Below are 27,658 nucleotides of genomic sequence, written 5' to 3'. Positions count from 1 at the left end.
TCCCTCTTTCATTATTCACACAGCACTCACACATCCATTCCTTTTACTATTTCATACATTTAGAATTGAATTTTTATCCTTCATTCATTATTTCACACAGCACTCAAACTTCCATTCCACGTTACAATCAGTTTACACCAGCGGGCTGCTAAGCTGGGCCCGAATGGCATAAAAGACTGAATCAGCATGTAAGATAATAATGTAAATTGCAGATCGCTAACGTGAAGTTGTCTCTTGTAATAATCACAAAGATACTACACGCAGTACTTTTGTTTTTCCTTCAATAAATACTCAGTTTTGTCACTGTGAACCGTGGTTTTGTCAAGCTTAACTTTCGAAAGGATTTTGACTCACGGCGAACTGGCCATCGTCCATTAGCAATACGGCCGGCCCTTTTATTCAATACGGCGAAGACAAACGCAACAGTAGGTGCTTTACAGCCCTGCACTCGTCTCATCGTGTAAAATACCCGAGCCAAAGCATTCGTGTTAAAAGGAGAACAGTCCATGCATGGAGGCGGTAAGAATGAACAATCTAACCATTTCCACACATTTGCGCGACGGAATAAACCTTTTTATCATCCGGCACGCCGTGTTTACCACACCCTTTCGGATAAACTAAAACCCTTTCACATTTGATTAGCTTACTGAAATAAAAATGACAACAAAGTTATATGCTTCTAATGTTTTATCCGACGTGGAAAAGGCAATAATTGAAAGGAAATCAAGGAGTGTAAATGTTTACAATAAGTAGTGAAAATCTTTGAAGAAGAGGTTAAAAATGACCATTGAATTTTCCTTGTTCTTGAGGTGTTTGTTTGAATGAAAAGCAAACTATTTGTTTTCTACTGAAAGGCTTATTTCAAAGTGTGACTATTTCTCACTTTTGTCCTAACAGTGTCTCAAAATAATCCTTTGAAATAAGGGATATAACAAACGAGGAAATAAGTCAGTTGAAAAGGATTAAAACATTTCCTTTGCTAAAAAAGATTGTCAATATACAACTACTCTCTATACATTTTGGTATATGTCGTGGTACGAGGTCTACAAGGCTAAAGTTGTATCTTCGAATTTGACGAACGTACGTTTCCAAACGAAAAAAATGAAAGGCAACTAATCTGACAAAAGTTTCATCGCAACAGAGTCAAAGCTATCCACTTAATACATCTCTCTCAGTGAAATATAGTAATTAATTCTGGATAGCATAGACTACAGTATACGAGGGTTGGATGAAAAGTTTCGAGCCTAACTATATGAAGTCCTACGGGACTGAATTTCTATGCTATTTATTTTTCAACATAGTTCCACACACTTCTGCCAGTGTGTGAAACGAGTTTGAAGCCGCAGCCTTGCACTGTTGCTATGGCAATGACTGACTTGTGGGGTGGAGCATTGTCCTGATGGAAAAAGACACCTTTTTCAACTTTCTCGTCGTTTTTTTTGATAGCCTCCATTAAGTCTTGTATCAGCAGTCAAATACACAGCGAACTGATAATAAACCAGTCAGTTAGTCATCTGAAAAGTTGAAATAAATGTAAACCAAGCTTCATTGATCTGGCATCGCTCTTTCATAGTTAGACTGAAAACAATCCATCCAACCCTCGTAGAATGTCTTTTTGTGTGCTATATTATTCATCACAAGTGCATTCAAACATACGCCGATTAAATTCGGCGAATGGGCGTTTATGTCGACTGGAACCGCTACATCAATCAGTATTCTTTATCATTGTCATAGTAAATTGAATACGCTCCAATTAAGCACCAGATTCTCCAGATAGGCGTTCCCTGGCAACTACTTCGTACGGAAAACATCTGCTGACAAGGCCTTCGAAATTTGGTTTCAAGCTAGGTTTCTCCTTGCCTGGTGGCGGTAAGAAAGTGAACTGCTGAAATAAGCAGGCGAATATTAGGATCATTTCATTCTTAGCCAACACCTCTCCGACGCATACACGACGTCCGGCAGAGAATGGAAGGAAACTATCTTGTTTTGGCAAAGCCTGGCCATCCTCGTCCAAGAACCGTTCTGCAAGCAGAAAAGAAAATGCTATGAAAGAATAGCTCGACTGTACTAGATGTGAATCGCTAAGGCATTCTCCACAAGTAAAAAGTGGCATATCAATCCATATCCATGAATGTGCTTGCATGTTTTTCAAAGTATGCAATGTTACTAGTAAGAGTCGTATATTTGTTTGAACCCCAAGTCAGCCCGCAAAAAGCTTATTAATTCGTTATATTTGGACACCGAACAATTTGATGTAATCAACTGTCAAGCTAGTTCTTTGTGTTCGTTCTTATGTCAGCTTAGCTTAAGTCATAGGGAACCTCACTATTTTGACTGTTAGCATAGTGGCCTGGTTCCTATCATACCGAGTATTTTTTTAAACTCACCTGGACGGAATTTCAGAGGCTCCTTCCAATAATTCTCATCCATATGCACCTTCCACAGATTTGTCCATATTTGGGTTCCTTTGGGTATGTTATAACCACCTAAATGAGGATTTATTAATTAGAATAAGATATCTTGAGGGTCGGGAAATTAAATGTAGGAAATTTTATGCGGTCATCAATACCGATTTGAACTGTCAAAGCTCGTCTTATTTCTCAAGGAATCGATACTTCTCGCCCATCTTTTGTAATACCTTTTGCAGATTAGAATCAACACTTCATGGCGTTTTGCTTAGTTTTTCAGTTTGGTGAAAGTTTATGTTACTTACTTATGGCTAAACTTGCAAGCCTCGTAAAAGTTTGTGACCAACGATTAACTAAAATTACAATGTTTTCGGTAAAAGTCGTGATTGAGCGTAGGCAAAACGAATAAGCTATCCGACAGTACAACATTGAAAAACCATACTTCAAAGTACATTTGTAATGACTTCCAGAACTAAAAATATGCTTTCTCCTTTTAATGGTTTATTTTTAGAATACATATCGAGGGCGCTGCTCTGGAATATTTAAGAGTTTATACTTCGGTTACTATATAGAATGCGCCATTCAAATATAGATTATCTTCGCTGTTACTCAACAAATGAAATATGATGATGTTAAATAATCATTGAGAATCTATAAGAGATCTATACTAGTCCATAATATTTCGTAACAAAACTCAAGTACTTTTCCATTTAAACATGACATAAATTTCCCTTAAAATGGACAAGCACTGGGAATACATTGAATGATATATAGGCACACACAGACACAAGCGATGTCCGCTTGTGGCATGTACTTTGCTGGTTTACAATGTCATTGGCGATATCTGACGTACTCCTCAGTTCAGTTTTAATGTGTCTTTAATATATCGTCAAAAACCGCTCTTGTTTTTTTCAATTTTGATGGTCTTTTTTGTTCAGGGGTTGTTTTTCCTCTATATGGACAATATTTTAGTCGCAAAGAATATCATATTTATTCAAGCTGCTTGTAAAGAGTATACAAGAAGTACCTACCAACAGAAGTGTCCTCGATAGTTTTATGGGGAACACCGACAGGTGCGACTGTTCTGATTCTCATGATTTCGTGAATGACTGCTTCACAGTACGGTAATTTACCCTTGTCAGATATCATCGGTAGTCTTTGTCCGATGACGTCATCTATTTCCTCTTGTACTTTTGTCTGCACATCCGGGTAGTTTACCAAGTAGGCTATGCACCAGTTCATGGTATTAATGGTAGTGTCAATTCCGCCTGTGCGAATACAAGTGATATAATTATAATACTTCTATAATGCTTCGCCGGTCATCTTGCTTTATATCCTCAGTTACCCAACCGAAAGCGTTAATATTTTCCGCATAGATTCGGACAAAAACTTGGCAGTAATACTTTTGGTGTTTTGTTCATATTTGTCACTCTTCATACCTTATCAAACACCAACAGTGACTTTCAGGCAATCGAGGTCGTATTAAATCAATAACTTCATCGAGTACTACGTTTTCAGAACGTGGTCTTCAAAGTTTGTCGAGTGGATGTGTTTGTCCCCGTCATAGTTGCTTACACGGTATATAGCTACATTCTGAAAACGTGCCTTAAACTAATGACAGAATGACAGACAGGGCATGATGCACCTAACTTTGTAGCAACTTACTTTGTTAGTGCATATATGTACGTACTTTTGAGACACACGCCAAACAAACAAAATCAAAAAATACCTTATTAAGATGAAAAAAACTTAATCGTGTAAATGATTTTACATTTTTAGTGTATCAATCTGTGAATTCGGTATGTCGAGGCATAGACATTAACCCTAGGGTCTATGGTATTTCATCAAAGTCTTTTTGAAATTTGGCAGCCCAAGTCAGGTTTGGCGAACGCGTTACCTTTGAGTCTGTGTAGTCTGAGTAGTGATGAGTTAGTTTCTGCCTGATTGGTTTTCGGTGAAACTCCCGAATCGCACATTCTCAAATCACAGACCCTAAGCAAGTCTTTTTTTACAGCCTATCCTCCAGTCATCTAACGACAAAAGTACTGGTAAATTACCTCCAAAGACATCAGCCACCGTTTGCCGTACATTGACATCCGTCAACAAATCAGCTTGGTCTTCACCCGCTGCCTTAGCTTCTGCTTGGATTTGCAGAATGTCATCAACCAGGTCGGAGACTCTCCCTGAAAAGAAGACAGTGGAAATAACCATCAGCTGTCGACAACAAAGCCAGCAAATTGCGAGGCGTGCTACCTAATATATGACAATTACCATGACGATGCTTACAATGATAGTGATGATGGCGATGATGATGATGATGATGATGATGACAAGAAGATAGTGGTGGTGATGATGATGATGATGATAGTGGTGGTGGTGTTTGTGGCTGTGACTACGATGATGATGATGATACTAAACTTATGATGATAACGTTTTGATGATGGTGATGACGTATTGTGAGATAGTGATGATTATGATGACGACGATGGTGGCGGTTGTGGCGGTGATGGTGGAGACGATGATGGGGATAATGTTTCGCAATGATATGGGAGATTTTTTTCCTTTTTATCACTTAGAGATTATGCCACTGTTTTGTAGACTCTTTGAATATATCTTTCAAATGTCTTCTGTTAATCTAAGAGGAGATCACAACTCTACCTTCTTGCGTTTTTATCTTGTGGTCGTCGATTTTTGACTGGATAAACGAAAGCCAAATATTTATGTGTGTCTTGAGAAGGCGAAGACCATTGGTCGGTATATACTTGAATATCGGCACAAAGTCAGCCAATAGACCGCTTCCGAAGCTATCAATGACATCTTCGAGGGACTTTAAGATGTGCTTGAACTCGGGGTCATCAAGTTCATAACTGCAAGAAAAGTAAGGGAGCCTTCAGTAATTACAGGGAAGTGGGCTGGGGGAATGGGGGGGTCGCTTTTTAGAAAACAGTTCAAGGGGGAGGGTCACTTTTTATAAACTTATCTTGGGGGGAGGGTCACTTTTGACAGAAGCTGATATTATGGCCAAAACTTTGATTGTCCGTGTGATATTTCCTGAATAGGAAATCACCAACAAAATATGCACACACTTATAGACCGCCATGCATAGTGAATTGACATTTGGTGAGATTCCAAAATCAAATTTCTTACAGCCCATAGACTTGTAACCACTCTAGTCTAATCAAGAACAATAATCTTAATAATCAAGCATACATAAATGCACAGATTTATCTAATTTTGTTCCGAAAAAAATTATTCATAGTTTCATCATAGACTCCAATGCATAGTGTATGGACATTTTGGTGAAATTCCGAAATCATATTTCTTGCACAACCATAGACTTGTAACCACTGTAGTCTAATCAAGAAAATTAATATCAATAATCAAGAGTACACAAATACAAAGATTTACCTTTTTTTGTATTAGAAAAACTATTCATAATTTCATCATAAACACTATGGATAGCGAACAAACTTTTTAGATGAAATTCACAAATCAATTTCTTGTACACAAATGTTCATTTTACTTCCCTATTCAAGCAAAGTACATTTAAATATATTATCAAACATATATAAAATACAGATATAGCATGTTTTGTGGGGGTAAATTGTCAATAATTTGCCTGATAGACTCCTATGTATTATGATTTGATATTTTTGGATGAAGCACTAAATCAGCTACATCCTGCCTTCTTATAGTTGCACAAAATATGGTGACCCTCCCTAAACTGTATAAAATACCATATATCTCTTCAAAAATTCTTGCGTGATAAATTGCGACTGGCCCTCAAAAAAACACTAGCCCTCCCCTCTGTAATTTGTCCCTAACATAACAATTGAACCAATTGTTATGTAAATTAGCTGATACTGTTTTAGTTATTCCCGGGGAGAATACCGCAGTGGTTGGGGGGAGGGTCAAGTTTTAGAATGTCGGACAAGGGGGAGGGTCACATTTTAGACAGGAGGATTGGGGGGAGGGTCACATTTTACGGTACAGGTGTTCGCGAAATTCCCCCGGCCCACCCCCCTGTAATTACTGAAGGCTCCCTAAGCATTGTTGTTTCGTTTAAAAAGATACTTTCAAGAAAGTTGCATAACAAGTGCTTATCGCTGGATCGCACAGCAGTGTTTTAAAGAATTGAAACGGGGCCGTCGCGTTTTTCCTGACAGCAGGAGGAGGAAATGGACATAATATCCTACTGGTGGCTTATTCAACAAACGCCACTAGGCTGTTGTAATCATTTAGGGGATTTGATGCTTTAAAACGAAATTCTACAATAAGATACAGCATTTTTGCCAATTTGTCCGGGACAGTATAATTCTATATCTTGAATTGTGTTGCAAAACATGTGTGGTGGCGATAATAGAATACCGCTGTATAATGACAGAGTCAACGTTAACAAGGAGAACTTATAGCAACCTGTCCGCTTTTTCCCAATCTGTTCACCAAAAATGCAGAATCAAGGTGCCTAATTATTAGAAAATGTGGCATAAAAGCTAACGTCGGAAAAGCGCACAATGCACATGCTATGTTTGGTTTTGACGGTGACATCAGCAGCACAATGCATTTCACATAGACTTTTGTCGGTCCCTAACTAGTCTCCTTTACTTCATGAAAGAACACAATTTAGTCTAATGAACGAAACGTTCAGCTTCAGCTAGTGCAACAAAGTTGGCTACGAGTTTGCCTGAATGTGTTGCATTTTCTTACACAAATCGAATGGCAAGTGTGACTGTTCTACATCAAATCCACATCATATCAGTCTTTCCCTCATCGACTCTTTCTATGATGTACCATCAGAGCTTATTTGGTCCCAGCTTCGACTACCGATATTTTCGAGATCAGGTTTGTCACTATCAACAACTCCTAACAGCCCCGCGTCCCAAACAGTGGAGCTAAAAACTCGACCACAGAGAATTGGGTTCTGAGGACTTTGCAACGGACAAACACAAATAGTGAGGTTAAAAACAGCATCGATGACACTTGGCTCATATTTGGTTTGATGTTGCAGGTCAGAGTGAGTATGCCAAGTTCAAAAGCGATCGGACGAGCGGTTTCAGAGAAAATTATTTTTTGACCAAAATGCGAACAACGGCCCAAAAGTACAAATATGAAAATTTCACCACAGTTTTTACATATCCGACAGAAGTTAACTCTACAAGCAAGAATATTAAGTTTCAAAGCAATCAAATCAAAACTTTAGGAGAAAATGATTTTTTGGCCCAAAATGGCAACGATACAACAATACAACTATGAAAATTTCACCAAAACTTGAACAAATCTGACAGAAGCCAACCCGAAGATGATGCATACAAAGTTTCAAAGCAGTGGGACAAGTAGTTCCAGAGAAGATTTTTCGACCTAACACGGGAAAAATTGCCTCAAAGATACCACAATGAAAATTTCACCATAATTTGAACAAATCTAACTAAAGTCACCTCCAAATACCTGCATACCAACCAAATCTGGCTTATGGTTACAGAGTTTTAGCAATTTGCAGAATTTTCCCCTTTTTTTCCTCATTTGCATATTTTTGATACTTATTTCGTTCGAACAAATCCACATCTCAAATCCTGGGTTCAACTGTACATCAAATACTAATGTGGTGGGTGCCGAGTTTTGTAGTTTTTTTAAGGACGGACATATATCCTCACACACACCACACACACACACACACACACATACATACATACATACATACATACATACATACATACATACATACATACATACATACAGACAGACAGACAGACGACAAACAGACAGACAGACGCCGCAGACTTATATATAAGCTCTCTTTGGTATATGTACATATATCAAATGTGAACTAAAAACTGTCGCATCTTATGCCGAATTGAATAAAAAGTTTACATTTAAGCAATCTGACTTCCAAAGTCGAAGATTATAGCTTTGGAACGAATTTATTATAAATGAACTAGTCTCGCCTCTAAGTTTCCAACATACTCACTTTTGACCAAAACACATGATCGACATAACATTGCAGACTAACAACATCAGTAAGGGGTGTGGATCAAATGGTTCTCCATTCTTATCAGTAATGGCCTTCTTCAGACGTGGGAACGCTTCTTTTGTTACGAGATTCTCCAATTTGTTTCCACTGCCATAATTCCTAAAACAAAACAATAACTGTAGTATGTTATGACAGTTTCATTACTATTCACTTGCTTGTTCATCTCGTAGCATTTGTCTTCTGTAGATGAGAAAATCACCAGCGTCATAGGATTTACAAATCAAACATCAAATGCAAGTCATAACGTACTTAAAACCTTTGGTATGGCAATCACAGCGATAGCAGTTCAGCATTTTACCTTTTTACCCTTCACCTGAATGTAACACTCCATTAAAATTGGTAATTATTCAGAGGAGCGTATAAATGTATAAAATTGTAATTTTCGTCTTCTTCATCATTTCAAGGATTTGAACACTAACGCTTAAATACCGTGAGCATAAATTGTTAATCTGCAGCCCTGTTACAACCGATAACGTAGTTACTAACTGATAATGTATCACACCCGATAACGTAGTAAAAATTTAAGGAGGCATCATGGGACAGTGGCTAGAGCAGTGGACTCACGATCAAAGGATGGCGAGTTCGAGCCCCGGCATGGCTACGATGTTGTGTCCTTGAGCAAGGCACTTTATTCCTGATTGTTTCTCCCCATCCAGGAGTGATGGGTACCTGGTAGGACAGAGGTTGTTATGAATGCGTTTAGCTCTGCTGCGCTTATTGGCTGCACATGTGAGCTGTTATTTGCTCCCCAGGGAGTTGAGTGGTATCATATTAGGTCCAGTGACCAGGGGTAATAATAATTGTAAAGCGCCTTGATCACATGTACTTGTGGATATGTGTACTATATAAGAACCCATTATCATATCCATTATCGATAACGTAGTAATTGTTCCTAACCGATAACGTATCAACAAATTTACCGATAACGTATCAAATCAACTGATAGTGTATTGGATCAAGTGATTCATGGGAATAGAATCATAGAGATCAATCTATTCTCGATCAATCGATAGATCAGTCGATTGATCAATCGATAGATCAGTCGATTGCTGGATCGATGCACTGATCTATCAATTGATCGATATTTCTATCGATTGAATGATTGAATGAATTGATCGGGTGCTCGACTAATAGGACGATTGATAGATCTTTATATATATATATATATATATATATATATATATATATATATATATATATATATCGATTGATAAGAAGATCGATCGACAAATAGATAAATAGAGAGATAGTGTATCAAATTAACCCATAATGTAGCCAGGTGAACAATAATGTAACAAATCAACCGATGGCGTATTAAATCAACCAGTCATGTATCGAATCAAACAATAACCTGGCCAGGTCAAAGAGTAAAGATTTCACTCAACTGATAATGCATCAAGTCAACAAATAAATTATCAATCGACCGATAAAGTATCAATAAATGGAAATTAACTGAGCATAAATGAGTGTTGTATCTTTCTTTTTTTCAAAATCAATCAGTTACACCTTCAGAGTTACATATACTTGAAGTATACTGTCTTCGTGATATTACTCAGACATCAGGAATCAAATTTCATCAATTTGAGAAATGCGAACTAATTAATAAGTTTTCGTACAGGATGAATTCAAGATACAACACACATGTGAGTACCTTTATCGACACACTTTCTAAGTCGGGAGGACTTGGGAAAAAGTTTTCAACATATGACCGATTATAAAATTCCGTAACTTACAACGGCAGTTTATCAAAGTGACGATAGGTCTTCACAATGTAGCCCTCATTCTGGGACTGAATTATAGGTCAATCTGGACTCATTGTTCAATTGAATTCCTTATAATCAAAATTCATTTATTTTGTAAGAAAAAGAAGGATTTGTTTTTCATCCTCGCGCGCGTCAATTCAGACCCACCGCGTCAACCTTTTTTCTGCTCAAGAGGAAATAAAATGAAAAAAAGCAAACAAACAAATACAAAAATAGTGACAACATCACTGTTCGCTCCCATATAGTTATCAAAACAAGTCAACAATTGTATGAAACATGGACATACATATACAGATAGACTGACATACACAGACTGGCACAGAGTGACAACATTGACCCCAAGTCACAATACAATAAATTACCCACAACTCTCTTTGATTTGTATCCTTGAAGGTTACTTTTCTTATAACTTTTTTAGTTCTGTATGCAAGCAATAATGTGCAGCATCAGAAAAATTGATAAATAATATCTAGTAAAAGTACGGTTAGATATTTCAGTGAAAGGTTCCAAATAACCATTAAACAACCATGGAAGTCACGTTCTGTAGGTACTACAAATGCCATACTTTTTAGGCAGCAAGTTATGACGAACTGAACGGGTCATTGTCTGAGAAAAGTAAGAATGCAAATTTCTTTTGTCATTTCCATTGGAAAAAATCAATATCCTTTTGTTTCAAAAAACAGGTGCAACTAGTCTCCCTAATTTCCATTACATTATTCTGTATGGCTGAAGACACAATCAGTGGAAAATTTTACAAAAATGCTATCTCCTCTCTCAATCTTGTATAATTTTCCAAATCATTTAAAATGAGAATTGAGAAGAATGGTGTCCTTAAAAGTACGTTTTCAGAATCTTTTCAACTAGTCTATAAATTTGTCTACACATGGGAGACCTGGTAGACTTCTCTGGGGAATCTCTGAGGATACAAATCGCAATGAATTATTGGAAATCTACAGTACTGTGAAAGTGTGCCTTGACCCATGGAGAGTGATAAAGATATAAAAAACAGCTGAATGTAATGATAAAATTGTTAAGTATAGGCCTATACAGGTACTGAGAGTGAATATGTTACAGCAATTTGATTAGTTTCTTTTCTTTTTCTACTTCTGTGATAATTTTTGAGACAATCAATCTCCAAGGCAGTTTATGTATTGACAAATATGTTATCTTTTACAAGCACACAGTAAACTGTTCTTGATTTTTCATTTACAATATTTGACAAAGACTGAAATACATAACATGCAACCAATGTTTACACTTTGCCCATACACCAGATACATGGAGAAATTTCAACATAAAATCATCAACTCAGAAAACCCTACAGGGAAAAGTAAACATTGTTTTCTTCCAGAACAGCTGGTGCATCCACATCTGGAACAACTTACAAACTTAACCAAGTACACATGGATGATGACACAAGAGATAAAGTTAAACTGTGGTGAACTTGACTATTCCTTTCAAATCCTTACCTAACTTGACATCTTAAACTAAAATACACTGCATGGTTAATTACGCACAAAAATACATCGGGGTGGACCATTTGATAAGGGATGGTGTCTGGAAGATCGATGAGGTACATTATCTTTTTTATCCGATCCATTGTACATTCTTTTTTCCCCACTCTCCCACCTTTTCTTTTTGTCAAACCTTCTCTGGCTGAATTTTTTATTGGCATTTGTTTGGAATTTTTTCAAAATCTGCCAGGATTTTTTTACCGCATTTCAACACCAAATAAAGTTAACCATATCAAATGCTTACTAAATCACCACATTATATACTCTTAGTTCCAGTAGGTATAAAATTACCCAAAAAAAATCTTAAAAATACAAAATGAAAGATATCCCAGTAAAACTGACAGTTTCGCAAAGTTGCCCCAAAAATTCAAAATTCCAGATTTCAACTTAATTTTAATATATCTTATTAACAAAAACCCTATGAACCAGTTTACTAAATATCAAAGCAATCAGACTGGTAAATTTTGAGAAACAAATTTTTTGACCAAAAATGAGAAAAAATGCCCCTAAAATACAAAATTGCAGATTTCATCCTAATTTTAAATATATCTAATTAACATAAACCCTAGAAACCTGTACACTAGATATCAAAGCTACCAGATCACAAGTTTTAGGAGGAAAATTTTTTGACCAAAAAAGGCAAAAATTGCCCCTAAAATAAAAAAAAAATTGCCAGTTTCAACATACCTTCAATACATTATATTGAGATTAATCTTAGATATCTGTATACCAAATATCAAAGCTATCAAATCAGTAGTATTGGATAAAAAAAAATTATCAAAAAATGGGAAAATTGCCCCAAAATTACAAATATGACAATATCAATACAATTTGTACAAGCATGACTGAGGTCATCCTGAGGAACATGAATATTAAGTTTCATAGCAATCAGACGAGCGATTTCAGAGAACAAGATTTTTTCACTCAAAACGGAAAAAATACCCTAAAAATACAAACATGCAAATTTCATTCCAATTTTCGCACACATACTTTAGAATACCTAAAGAAATCTGCACACCAAGTTTCAACCAAATCTGACCAATGCTTACTGAGTTTTAGCCATTTGCAGGATTTTTCCTGTTTTCCCCCTCATTTGCATATTTTTGGCACTGACATGTTCATTTGAATAAATTTTACATCTCCACCCCTAGGTGCACCTGTACACCAAATACTAAGACAGTAGGTGCTACGGTTTAGGAGCTTTTGACGTGGACGGACATACATACATACATAGATACATACATAGATACATACATACATACATACATACATACATACATACATACATACATACATACATACATACATACATACATACATACATACATACATACATACATACATACATACATACATACATACATACATACATACATACATACATACGTATGTACGTACATACATACATACCTACAGACGACATTTTTCCACCTTATACGAATACCTCCTATTTGCATATATACATATGCATATATGGGAGCTAAAAATACGCGACGATAGTGCATAACACAGTGATGTATAAAACAGAACTGTAAAAAAATAACTAACACTAACATTCCATTCAGAACTGTACACATGTGACACTGTTATATTAAGCTGACAAAACTGTGCATTGCTTCACTAAAAGTCAAACCATAGAACTATTGCTATACAAAAAGACTAAAGTAGCACTGCTGTGCATTTGTCTCTGCGTGCATTCCTATGTTGTTGTCATGTTTTTGCGCGTTCTTGTTGGTTGAAGAATAAAAAAATTGAGAAGAAAAAAAAACGTGTCACCACATCATTTTTGCAATATGTCTAGAATGAGAAACAAACATTTATTTTTTTTGGCCTTCCCAGAATTCACTCATACATTTATATTAGGTTCCTGCATATTAATCACTAATATGCCTACCTTTTTCAAATACACCCAATGGAGTTTTTCAATGACATGAAAAATCGTCAATTGTACGAATAAATCATTAATATTCTTTGGTTAATCACTAATACGTAGTTACTTCTATCGGTGACGTATCCAACACGTGTGCAAAATTCATTTGCGATGTTGGCTGTCGGTTTTTGCGGTATTGTAATTGGTCTGCCAGAGCAAAAAAAGTCTCAAAGGAAAAAAGGTATTCCGTTTTGTAGCTGGTCCGATTACTTTGTTAAAAAATGTTTTGTGATAATCACATTTATATGCGAAGCAAAGTATTCCCACGACTTGCCTGTATAACTTTTGTTGCAGCACGAACCACTAATTTGATCTATATGTTGCTACACTACTGAAATGGGCTTGGAAAGTTGTTTCTAATCTTGCTATTACATCCATAATTTCTGTCTGAAGTATAGCCGATACACATAATAGTTTTCTTTGTCCCTAGGGTTCTCTGTGTAAACCAACAGCCGCTCATTCCCCTGCCTTTTTTTCACCAGTACTTATACTATCTCTTTGAATTTTACCCAACTAGAACTAAACTGTAAAGCTACTATAGCAAGACTAGAAACAACTTCCCAAACCTATTCCGATAGTTTAACAACATTAGATCAACTTAGTCGTTCGTACTACCATAAAAACAGTCGAAACACGATAGACTTGCTGCAGAAATTTGTAACAATTTACGCTTAACGGAAAAATAAACAGAAGAAAGAAATTGAGTACAAGACAATGTGATAACAAATCTATCTATCTATCGATCGATCTATCGATCTATAAATCGATCGATCTATCACTCCCCATGAATCACTTAAGGTGGTGACTCGGGTTCCTTTGTAAATTTTAGCGATTTTGTGATTATTTCATATTCTGAACCCCTGAAATATGATCTTTTTATTAGAGAAAACTGTGAGTTAACATTGCACTGGAAAATGTCTTAAATTTTAGTGAAAACACGGCCTTCTAACCACTGCGCGAGTTATTATTTTCTTTTTGTTTTAACGGTCCGGATTACTGTCAGCGTTATCGTTATACCTTAGGAGATTATGTAAATTTTTACGCACCATGTTGCGCATGCGCGCACGTCTTCATAAGAGACGCTATCCAACATGACTGATGACTGCCGGCAGTATAAGCAGTGTAGAAAACGCAAACGGGGCCGAAGAAGCAAAATGGAAAGCTGATGGACGCGATGTTGTGTGTTAGCCGCTACAGCTAACTCACAGCATCGTACACAGGGCTAGCGAGAGAGTTGCCGACATCGACGGTTATTTACGAAAAGTGATAAAAGACTGGCATTTTTGGAAGCGATCGAGTAGCTGAGGTAGGCAGGGATACGACTTGGGCCCAAGAACGCTGAATTTCGACAGTAATTTGGCTTTTTACGTCAAGTCCCAAAATGGATTTGAAGTCACCGACCCTACGTACGGGTCTTTGCAGGGTTGTGGTGAGCGAGGCGATTAGCTGTAGCGGAACACATAGCATCGTACGCCGGGCTTTAGATTACACTGCCGTCCAAAGAGAATCTATTTAATCTTCACTGGAAAATATGGTTCTATAACAGCAGCCCATATCTTGGACTTAGTTTGTCCATGGATGTAGGAAGCATGGTTTGTCCAATTTGTCAATCCGACACTGTTATGTCGGTCTAGAGCACAGCAACGTACGCGAAACGTCGCTTCACGATCGTTGCCTGTCAATTTTTATCTGTGGTCAAGAGAGTGTCGCTGGGTGTCGCGATATGTCGCCGTTTCAATTTTACAATGAGTGAATCTGTCGAGTATCGCCTCAGTCGTTTATTTTAAGTCTGAATCGCTTTTACGTGTAACTGAAGTTGATTTTGGTTTCATACCCGAGGCCATAATAGTACATGTCACAGTGGAAAGCGAAATAGCGCACGAAAACCCGGTCATTTTTTATGGTGAGCAAAAGGACTGCAGCAGATCACATGTGAAAACCACAAAAACAAGTGCGACTTTCCCGCATTCCTTGAACCTTCTCAACTACAGAATTTTTTAGAGCATCGAGAGTTGGTCGTCTCATCTCCGAAAGCAAGCAAGCAAGCAAGCAAGTGACGCCGGGAAGTGACGTCTTGTACTATAGGCACAAAAATCGGCACTAAAATGAACTGGGCAACCATTTCACACTTGGTACGTGCATAAATTACGGGCTGTGAGACCGGAAGTCGAGCGCTTGCGAGAGAGCGAGCGCGCGTCGTCGGCAGAACGCAGACCTGTAAACATTCCGGCTGTATGATTTTTTAAAACTTTTCTCGTCTTGTAACCAGACTCTAACCGTTACCAAACAGTGTACAGTTAATATAATTATAAGCTAGATACGTATTTGACAAACAGATTATGCCCTGAATTATCTTTCTAGTGTTTATCGTGTAAATAGTACCCACCGTTTACGCTGACCAGCCTCACGTTTCTACGCACAATTTTCATCATTTTTAGGCGAACTAATGTTTAGGACTTGTCAGAAATTCTCTAACCTGATGCCCAATATTTAACCTAGACCCAGATCGAATAATTTTTTTTGAAACGCACAAAAATCCGACTTTTTTCGGCGATTTTGTGTGAAAAATGGGATGTTTACACAAATCGTCGATTTTCTCAGTTCCGATTTTTGCTATGTATGCGCACCTTCAAATGAGTGTAAGTCGGCGACGCGTGGGCGGATTTCCCCGATTCTTCGCATGCTAACACTTCATGAATAGACCTGAAAAACCATGTCTTAGATTTTTGATAAACCCCCCTGAAGTGACGATAACTTGACAAACGTGAACAAAAGCCGATAATTTATGCGAAAATCCGACAGTTCACACTTCGAAGGCTCACTGTGCAGAAACAAAAGCGAATTTCAAAAATCCAAAACACGGTTTTTCCCCCTGTATATCCAGCTGTCTAGTGCCGTTAACAGATCACTTAGGGGTGCTGCCAATTCTTACTTATACTCTTTTAAGTGAAAAAATTCAAAATCACATGTTTTTGACTTAAACAAACATACCAATGCATGTTTTGACAACTAAACAAAATTTTTACCTTCTTCAAATATAGACCTATTAGAAACTGTACCACATGTTGGGTGTGAGACCCTGTTTTCTATGTGAAACTTTTGATTGAAAATATGTGTCAACGAAACTGAGTCACTACCTTAATCAGATATTATCAGCTAATTGATACGTTATTGTTATCGGTAAATTTTACTACGTTATCAGTTAGAAAGAAAATTCTACGTAATCGGTTAGTCACTACGTCATCGGTTGTAACAAGCCCTGCATACCATACAGATGTGAACTACATCACATAACCTATCAAGGAATAATATAAGAACCTACAATTGACAACTTAATGTTCCCACATCATCGACAATTTGTAGCAAATGCAGCTGTTGTAAAATTTGAGGTGGTGTTGTATGTCAGTCACAACTAAAAGTTACACAGTAAATTATCGCAATTTGGAAATGTCAGTCTTTTAACGTTTTTGTACATCAATTCATATACCTGGACAGCTGAGTCAATGGCGAACAATATCGGGAAGGTGAACGGAACCTGAACTGTATGTGACAAAAATACTAGTCTACATGTACGTCGTAACCGGAACTCTTCAGATCGTTCGGCAACGAGATGGATTAAATACTGAATGCATTACCTGATCGCTTGATGGGCGATTTTACGCAAAGCCTTCCACTTCTGGTCGAAGTTACCGCACACAATACTTTCTCCTCCCTCGCTGAAAAGTTCAACTGTGAAGTGAGATCGTAGACATACAGAACAGTCACTCGCCAATTGGAAAGTCCGTCAGTGGCGTTTCGTGATTCGGGATATTTCATCTGCTCTATGACTGTATATATGACTGTATTTTGAGTACCGAACTACAGATACGGGAAAGTTTATATTTATATTTTAAATGTTGATATTACTAATATCAATATCGCATATATTGACATCAACACTAATATATATATATATATATATATATATATATATATATATATATATATATATATATATATATATATATGTGACAAAAATACTAGTCTACATGTACGTCGTAACCGGAACTCTTCAGATCGTTCGGCAACGTGATGGATTAAATACTGAATGCATTACCTGATCGCTTGATGGGCGATTTTACGCAAAGCCTTCCACTTCTGGTGTGTGTGTGTGTGTGTGTGTGTGTGGTGTGTGTGTGTGTGTGTGTGTTCTAACAATTAGAATATATAGGATGGCAAGTATATTGCATGTCGACTTGACCTAGTTTTACATCTCAATCTAATGCAATCAACTCCGATCACGAGAGAAGGAAACAGTCACGTATAACATCCAGGACCTAAAAATGTGCGTGCGAAGAACTTGCGGAGAAACGAATGAAATTGAAGATGTGAGTAGTTCAATATTGTCTGTTGGTAGCGATACCGGTGTACTAACTATGATAATCATTTGCTCTGCCATCAATGTTCGGAAACCGACCGTAACGTCTCAGAGGCTTATTGATGAGACAAGAATTAAGACGCCGATGATTTCTTAAGTTGCGTCCATCTCTTGACTTATCATTATTGAAGACGATACCTTCGAATGGTTGATACAGTTATGTGTGTCGGTAATTGGAACATTTTTTGTACAATAGACAATGCAACGCATGAACAGTATTTGACAAGTTTGTAGGAAGAAAGTGCATGATTGGTTATATGCAGGTCTGTATACCTCATTGATTTCGGCTAATTATAGTTTCTGACTTACGGCTATGAACCACGGGCCTTCCGGCAAATGCGTTCTGCTTCTTTACCAATGCTTCCCGGACAAGCTCGATGTTATTGAGTACAATGACTCGCTCCCTTCCGACTTTCAGGGAATAAATATCTCCATATTTCTTGGCGAGGTCAGTGAGGGCAAACACAGGGTCCGTGGCGAGATCTGAAACGAGATTGACGATCAAGCTTCTTGGTCAAAATCATTGCCGCTATTAACATTAAGGTGATTGGACTGGCTAGGGCGACAATTAAAATTTGAGAAATAGTGACATTTTTGTGCATTTTATATTAATGAAAACTAAATTCCTGCATAAAAAGGTTACAAGGTATGAATACATGAAAAACTGCACATAAATTTTACAAGAAATACCTTATTTTAGCTTCTGCCGGGCAGTCTGAGTGTACACTCAGTCAGACCATAAAGGTCATGACTGCTGTTTTCTCTGTGGGAGACTTCCTCCATGTGCCTCGTATGACCACTGCCGAACATATATTAGTGCGAAGACATTCGAAATCGAATTTTCAACACGATGAGCTTCAAAAAACAACTTGCCAAAAGTCCAGAAAGAATTTTCTGAGACAGGGGAAGTAAACGATATTTTTTTACTTCAATGAAACTGCTACCATGATATTCGGTTGCCAAGGTGATCACATGATATGAAATAGGACTGAAATACGCTTGCATTATGCATGAACATGGAAACGCAGGGTCGCGAAAACTGTAATTGGATCGCCAAGTTTCTTTGGTCTGTAATGAAAATGCGATAAGTAATCAGCATAATTGAGCACTCAAGCCGATAATTTAGTCTTAGTTAGCAAGATTTTCAACGTTATTTTGACGTTACCCTGCCTTACGATTTGTTTTCGACCCACTGCCATACTGACAATATAATGCATGAAGGGATCTTGCTAGACAGAATACCGCCGTGTATGTACATTTATAAAACTTGCGTCCTCCAGAATGCCGTTCGTATAGTAACGGGGTCATCTCTGGTAATTAGACAATTAGAATTCTGTCGGCGGTAGCAGCACGTTACTCTATCTAGTCATCAGAGGTGAGACCCATACAGTGGAAGTGTTCATGTAAACATCATTAAAGAAAAACATCTAACTCCGGATGACAATTTATAAAATCTATGCCACAAACAAGTCATATTTGTATCAATTTCCTCAAAGTATGTAAAAATAACAAGTATTTGCATTGTAAACAATCAAGGGTGCATTGTGCGTGGGAATTGTCGGTAAAGTAATTACTGAGGTGGGACTTCGAAAGCTACATGTACATAACCTTGAACTTGTTGAAACTATGGTTTGCGTGACTTTGTCTCAGAACAGAAATAAAACTGATAGCTCAGTTACCCCAGGATGCATCGCTCTCGTCCATATCGGGCCTCTTGCCCGTAGATTACACCAGTCCGGGTTATGTCCATATAGAGGATAGTAGGGAAGAGCCAATGGCGTACCGTATATGTAATGAAATTAAGGCAAGAACCAATCACGTACTGTATATGTAACAAGGGTCAAAGGTTACGTTGGTTCACTTTGTTCAGATCGCGATATGACCTGACAGATCCACCGATCGAGTGAGACTGTTGGCTACCCGGAAGTATCTTAGCTCCAGTCGATTGGCGACGTTCTACCGTGTTAAAAATTGTAAGATTTCTTCAGGAATAGTTTTCTGAGTTTCTTTACCCTTGACCATATTCGACAAAGAGTTATTGGACGTTTTTCGTTCTCTTTTCCAGCTTTTGGTTAACTTCTCGGCGATTGATCCGGCGCGCGTTTTTCTGAGCGAAGGGTCAATCGTACCGGGAAACGCATGGTGATCGAAAAAATCGTGCTCCATCGTGCTCCGATGACCGACTAAAACAGTTGACCCATCTTTGTAAAGCTTGAAAAATTCTGCATACTTCAGATGGCAAGGTTAAATTGAAATTTGACCAAAAATAGGCGATATTTGGCGACAAATAACTTACTGTAGATTTACAAGGGTCAAATGCTGATTTCTAAGAGCCGTACCCGGCCAGGAAATTCATCCAAATAAGTAATTTTCAATGTACTAACCACTTGTGTTGGTCACCATCTCGGCCGCACTGAACATTGTGCGTAACGTCTACAACTAAAAACTACCCAGTGCTAAAAATAAAGGGCGAAATCAAGCCGAAAAGTTCCAAACTCGTTGCAATGTACGAGCCAAGGTTTGCATGGTTACGTATTCATGACGTTGGCGGCGGCAGGTTCGCTGATTGGTCAATCGTACTATCCTCTCTATGGACATAACCCGGACTGTACACTGTGAAGTGCTGGCAGGACGAGAGGTAGACTCTCTCACAGCCCCTCGCCGGCTACGCCTTCGACCATACTAGCGCCCTCAGCAGTTGAGCCAAGCGAAGCTCGGCTCATGCGAGCCGGCGAAGCCGGCAAGGTTCCGCTAGCGCAACGCTATAACCCGGCTGGCTGGGTGAGCCTCGCTTGCTATAAAGACCGTTGAGGGCGCGTCACCATATGGTTGAGGACAGAGCTGCGTAGCGGGCTGTGAGAGAGTCTAGACGAGAGGCAGCGCGGTAAACCTTCGACTGGACTGCTTTTTTGTAGTAAGAATTTATTTATCGGCAACAGGATGTCTTTTGACCCGTATATAGGCCCAGGGGTCATATAAATGGGTAGAATAGCCACTTTGACCAACGAGGAACACATTTCGGGAAGGTGTCAAAACTTTGGGCTGCGGTCTAACATTTATGAATAAACATGGAAAAGTTGGAATGAAATTACTCAATGTTTACCGATATTTGAAATTCAAAATAGCCGTGATCCCCGCGTTATCTCTATTGGGGGGAAATACAATTCCTGGTTTTCCACAAAAGGCCGTCAGTGAAAATTTTAGGTACTCCGTAAGTTGCAAAATTATCCAACATAAGTGGCAGGTCAAAAGAATCTTGTAAAATTTTGAGAGTCCGAATATCTGTCCCGAGGCGCTTTCTGTTGTGGAACGAAACTTACCTCCCATACTCCCAATGAGCGGTAAGCCTCTCGGTCCTGGAGGAAAACCTGCAGGTACGTGCATGCCCCATAGTGCAGCTATCACTAGCATCAGTACGATCACCAACAACACATAGGTTGGACTGCTAAGGAAGCTCTGAATCGCTCCAACTGTTAGAGAAACCATTTTGACAAACGACCTGCTGGTCTGTGAACAAAAATAGGACAGCATTACCTGGGGTTGGTTTCTGGCAAGGGATCAGTCTGTGAAATTTACATGCGTGGGATTCCGCGTATCTGATCGTGACAACTGACTATGATCGGGCAACCACGTGTCCAAACATCCATTTGTAGCTGGTCAGCGCTGCAGCGCGGGTGTTCACTATAATAAATAGTCCAATGTCCATTATATACTTTCATAGCAATCAGAATTGATGACCATATTTTGATCAGAGCGCGAGCATTAGTCCAATTATGTGAACACTTCAGAGTGTAATTACTTGTCATAGTGAAAGAATGCATTAACTGTAATGTATAACTGCCGATTTATTGGATACAGTATTGATTGGAATTGTTACAATATCTGCAAGCAAATATAACCTTGATTCTGCAAAGATGTTTCTCTATTTTTCATTCTGTTCCACACCATTTATGCTGAATAAGGCTGTTTGATTGACTGATCTTAAAATAATGACGCAGATGTTTTAGAGACCCCTGGAGTCAGTTCTGTTTATCGTTTTCGGGTTTTCGTATGGATTCGTTCCGTGAAACCATTGCAATGACATGAGCGGTGACGTGCTGCCGTGTGTGCCATATTACATAAAAAGCAAACATTGGGAATGCTACTGAGTAATACGCTTCACCGTCTCTCATCAGGGAATAGCCAACAAGAGTCGTCGAGATACAGAAACGTTGTATTGGCTCAAAGTCTTCAAAGATAACATCCTTTATTTTTATTGATATTACATCTACTACCAGTCAGTATTCGCCCGTTTTCGTAAACATGCCTTTTATATATAGTGGTTATTTGCATATAACTGAAATATAAAGTCATGATATCATCCCTTGTACATGTGGATGGATATAATGCGTCATCGGACCCTCTCACAGTGCTACGTCAATGTCACTATATTGATTTTGGTTTTGACGTATTTGTAACTATATGCTATGCGAAAAGTATCGTGTACGACCTTTTGACACATTACGTAATGATAGCAAAGTTACTGTAACAGATATGCGCACGAAAGCGTCGGATAGAGCAAACCAGCAAATGTTGCGAAATAAATTTAAAAATAGACACCGTACGCGCACGCACGGCCGACGACGTCAACGGGCAAAAAGTAAAAGAGAGATGGCGAGCATGCACAGACAGTTGATCATGGCGTCCCCATTGAGAGGAATGGACGATTTTGATTTTAATGATCATCATCGGAAATTTAGCGGAATTGAGCAGATATATTTTTATTTTGTCAAGGCTTGTACCTCTATAGTGGGACCCAGTCTTTACAGACACATCCCGACATAGCGTTTCTTTATCAAATAAGGCTGCGTTCAGAAATAAGGTTAGAGGGGGGCTGGAGGAATCGTGATTGAAATTTCATTTGTTTTTCAAATCCCCACTCAATACCCTCAACAATTTTCAAGTCCCTTCCCCGTCTATTATATATGATCTAAATTTTTCAGGCCCCCCCCCTCCCCAATTATCATATAGCCACATATTTATTAGAAATGCACGCAAAGAAAAAATAAACATATATTGGGCAGTTCTGCTAACAAATGTTCAACACTGCTTGTTATTGGTAGTTTATAGAGCCATATTCCTAAGCCAATGTCTTAAATTGATTCATATTAATGGACTTTTTTGATTTATAAGTAAAAGCCGACTTGAGTTAATCCAACTATGGCCACGTCGATGGCACCTGCCAAAGAGCACATAATGATTCCATTTAGTCACACATTTTTTCACTTGAAGTGGAGTCTTTACTGTACAATGTACAGTGTTATTTTACGATGAGAATGTGAAAATTTCGAAAATCAAGCATGGTGAGCCCATCTTCATTATTTAATATTTGATTATTGTCCTATTCAAAAATTCCTGACAACTTTCAAGTCTCCTGGTCTTCCAGTTGTTGCTTTCTGGCCTGATCTTGTGTACAAGTATTTTTCATTGTCATGAGCATCACATGACCCAAACTCTTCTTCAAACACTTCATAGTCAGAGCATGTCCCTGCCGGTATGCATTGACAGTGGCACCCGGCGCCAATAGGCAGTAGCAGGGTAGTAACTTTGATAATTTTGACAATACTTTTGTTCAGTTTATACAACTGCGTTCCTGTTCTACTCCCTGCAGCATGTTGAACTGTCCAGTGTTCAGCTTGCCAACAAAGCCTGTGAATATGTACCGTGCATTTGTATCATTGACAGTCTGGCTCTAATTCAATTACCATTAGCACCAATATTTATCAAATGCAGGCTTTTGACGATAAACTGAATATTGTGTGTTTCAGCATGCCATATAGGGAGACAGCAAGAAACTGTATTTGGAATATTTTATAGAATATAAAAAAAATAGCGTCAATGACACTGTAGCTCCCATCCTGAACTATTTAGTGTTTGTTCTCTGGTCAGATATTTGAACATGTGTGAAAGGGATAAAGTGCATGAAGTGAAAATACTTAAATGAAATGTACTGGAGACAGTGAAATATGTTTAATGTAATTATTCAGAATATAAAATGGAAAAAATACAGAATTAGATATATCGAATACTGTGATACAACCATTAACTCAACAAGTCATTTACAATGACATAGTCCCCACTTGTAATAGGAGTATTAGTCTTGATGGGGCAGGAAAATGTGGTCATTAAGAAGTATCACTGGAGTGTATATGTTGAGATCTATGGGCACATAGGTCTATGTCGTTGTTCCCAATTTGAAACAATGAGGCATGACTAAGTTATGGTTCTAAATCGGGAAAAAAGATCAGACCTCTAGCAGTATTGGCCAGCCAAGAAATACATATGCGCATAATAAATGAGGTACAAGATGTGACATCTTAAGGTCTAATATCCTATCAAAATTGGAGGGTATAGAACTTGTGGTTACTGAAATATGCATATATATGTATAATCAAGGTCAAAGGTCATCGAGGTCACATGACATTTTGAAAAAAAAAATTATATTGCTAATTAATCCCTATATGCCAAAAATCAGATCTCTAGCTCTATTCGCTTGCCCAGAATTAGATGAGTACATAATTAATGAGGTAAAGCGTGTGTTGTCATAAGGTCTCCCATCCTACTAAATACAAAGGACATAGCACTTGTGGTTACTTATTTATTGACATAAACATATATTTTAGGTAAAAGGTCATCGAGGTCACATGACATTTGGTCAAAAGATTTCTCTCCTATAGTTATCCCTATATACCAAAAATCAGACATCCAGCTCTATTGGCTCGCTCAGAATGAGATATGGGCATAATTATTGAGGTACAGTATGTAGCGTCATAAGGTGTCCAATCATGCCAAACATGAAGGGTGTAGTACTTGTGGTTAATGAGTTATGGACAAATATGTATATTTGAGGTCAAAGGTCACCGAGGTCACGTGACATTTTGTCAAAAAAATTGTTTTGCTAAGTTATCCCTATATACCAAAAATCAGACCTCTAGCTCTATTGGCTCGCTCAAAATTAGATATGTGCATAATTAATGAGGTACAATATGTGGCGTCATAAGCTGTCCCATCATACCATACATGAAGGGTGTAGCACTTGTGGTTACTGAGTTATGGACAAATATGTATATTTGAGGTCAAAGGTCACCGAGGTCAGGTGACATTTTGTCAAAAAAATTGTTTTGCTAAGTTATCCCTATATACCAAAAATCAGACCTCTAGCTCTATTGGCTCGCTCAAAATTAGATATGCACATAATTAATGAAGTACAATATGTGGCGTCATAAGGTGTCCCATCATACCATACATGAAGGCTGTAGCACTTGTGGTTACTGAGTTATGGACAAATATGTATATTTGAGGTCAAAGGTCACCGAGGTCACGTGACATTTTGTCAAAAAAATTGTTTTGCTAAGTTATCCCTATATACCAAAAATCAGACCTCTAGCTCTATTGGCTCGCTCAAAATTAGATATGTGCATAATTAATGAGGTACAATATGTGGCGTCATAAGCTGTCCCATAATACCATATATGAAGGGTGGTAGCACTTGTGGTTACTGAGTTATGGACATATATGTATATTTGAGATCAAAGGTCATCAAGGTCACATGACATTTTGTCAAAATATCCGAGATATCTGCGTGAACGGATGGACTCACGGATGGACAACAGACAGACATGACCCAATCTATAAGCTCACTGGACTTCATCCGTGGGGACTAAAAATTGTGTCACTGCATCCTTTTTGCAATATGAATACGATGAGAAACTAAATTTTATTTTTTGTGGCCTTATACATGGGAGTCTATGGAGATCTGCCTTATACATGGGAGTCTATGGACGTGTAAACTAAAAATATGCAAATTTCACCACGATTTGCCCAAATTTGGGAAAGGTCACTCCTATGCACTTCCATACCAAGTTTCAAATCAATCGGACTTGTGGTTTCAGAGCAGGAGATTTTTTGACCAAAAATGGGAGAAAATTACAAAAAAATCATGAAAAATAGCAAGTCCAAGATACTGACCCAAGATGCGCACAATCATTTCATGTCAGCCCAAAGTACTTACATGCTAATTTTTCATGTAATCTGCTCAGTGGTTATTGATTTTATTCAATTTTGACTGTTTTTATATTTTTTCACTTAATTTGCATATTTTTGGCAATGACAACTTCATTTGAACAAAATCTCATCTACAGCCCATCATCCATGTACACACCAAATATCAAGATGAAATGTGCAGCGGTTTTGGAGTTTTTGATGTTGACGGACAGACATACAGACATACAGACATACAGACATACAGACGTACAGACATACAGACATACAGACATACATACATACAGACATTTTCCTAGCCTATAAGAATAGCTTCCATTGCCATATATACATATGGCTATGGGAGCTAAAAATTATCAACAGTTGCAGCTGCTGCCCCAATAAGGCCTACTTGTTTGTTTTTCAGGGAAATTTATCCATTTTTAGGGGTTTTTTTTCGAGGCAAAAGTAATGAAATGCGACAAAATTGTTTTAGATCTTGTTCAATTATTACTAACAATAGAACGATTGGATGGCATTTAAAATATTATTAAATTTTCATTGAATTACCAACAAAACCTTGGAATCGTAAAGTAATTATAAAAGGGAACAAAAACATTTTCAGAGTCCCCTTAGAGGCAGAGCAAAACCTTGAAGTCCCCTTCTACTACCCCTAAAATTTTCGAACCTCCCTGAATTCCTCCAGCCCCCTAACTGTTTTCGTGAACGCAGCCTAAGCTAAACAGATGGTAACATAACCCCTCCCGGCCCCCGGCATAAAATGTGTCAAATAAGCAGGGCTCACGTCTCTTTGTGCTACGTCGGAGGGGCACATTTGGTTGACATACCCTGGGGAAGGGTGAGTGTGGACCTGTAGCACGATCCCTCCACAAACCGTGGCTTCATGCATAGATAGATCACGATCAATCTATCACGCGGTGAAGTGACCCGTGGATAGATACAAGTGTTCTTCGGCCTATCTTTCATTGCATCCACACAGTGCACACAGAGTAAATCCTATTGCAAAATATTGCAAAATATTACGTAACAAAGTCAAGCGTCATCCGTCGGTGCATGACACTCGAACACCTTTGACAACGGTAGCTATGTTTACCTGTTTTGTAGAAGAGCTAAATTGTTATCCACAGCGTATGGCCTTTTGGGATTCAAGGCGTATTTCCCCGTTGAATACAATTTCCTAACCCTAGTATATCTACCAATGAAGGTGGGAATCAATTTATATGTCTACTCATGGAGATGAGAAGCAATTTCTATCTCCATGCAATGGACTACTAATAGACCCATAATACAACGACGTCTTTCACATTTAACATGTTAACGTCAGCATAATCATTGTCTACCACCATTTAGATTGCACACTGCCAGTTCCATAAACGATTTCTAGTATAAACACGCATACTCACATTTAGCTGATACCTCCACTTGTGGCGAGGTCAAGTTTGTCACCTTTCGATGTTCGATTCAACTGGACCCAATGGATCCTGGGGTTCAAAGTCAATAGCCTTTTGTTTGCCTCATGATAAGAAAGCTGGTACTGCTGGTCACGTGAAGGGAATGG

The 27,658-nt window shown here is 38.2% G+C and overlaps 2 protein-coding genes across 2 annotated transcripts in view; one reads left to right on the top strand and one right to left on the bottom strand.

Moving 5' to 3' along the window:
• LOC139148120 (reticulocyte-binding protein homolog 2a-like) overlaps positions 1-27,658 on the top strand; it is a 581,355-nt gene that overhangs the window by 82,195 nt on the left and 471,502 nt on the right. The gene's annotated exons all lie outside the window — the stretch shown is intronic.
• LOC139148099 (steroid 17-alpha-hydroxylase/17,20 lyase-like) lies at positions 203-27,651 on the bottom strand. The gene is made up of 10 exons (XM_070719396.1): positions 27,504-27,651; positions 21,381-21,567; positions 18,370-18,543; positions 17,279-17,372; positions 8,374-8,535; positions 5,067-5,275; positions 4,466-4,591; positions 3,440-3,676; positions 2,388-2,486; positions 203-2,022 (listed from the first exon to the last, which is right to left on the bottom strand). The coding sequence occupies exons 2-10, from the start codon at positions 21,544-21,546 to the stop codon at positions 1,754-1,756; spliced, it is 1,536 nt and encodes a 511-aa protein (XP_070575497.1). The 5' UTR covers positions 21,547-21,567; positions 27,504-27,651; the 3' UTR covers positions 203-1,753.

This window comes from Ptychodera flava, chromosome 13, assembly GCF_041260155.1.
Source record: "Ptychodera flava strain L36383 chromosome 13, AS_Pfla_20210202, whole genome shotgun sequence".
NCBI classification, from domain to species: domain Eukaryota; kingdom Metazoa; phylum Hemichordata; class Enteropneusta; family Ptychoderidae; genus Ptychodera; species Ptychodera flava.
This window is presented reverse-complemented; position numbering and strand designations above follow the sequence as displayed.

Bases quoted from the DNA above. Each gene is read 5' to 3' on its own strand.
- LOC139148099 (XM_070719396.1), bottom strand. From the start codon at position 21,546: ATGGTTTCTCTAACAGTTGGAGCGATTCAGAGCTTCCTTAGCAGTCCA. The intron at 5,276-8,373 runs GTGAGTATGTTG...CTTTTCTTGCAG, and splicing joins ATCATGTGTTTTGGTCAAAA to TTATGAACTTGATGACCCCG. The intron at 2,487-3,439 runs GTAGGTACTTCT...ATCCTCATTTAG, and splicing joins TATCGAGGACACTTCTGTTG to GTGGTTATAACATACCCAAA.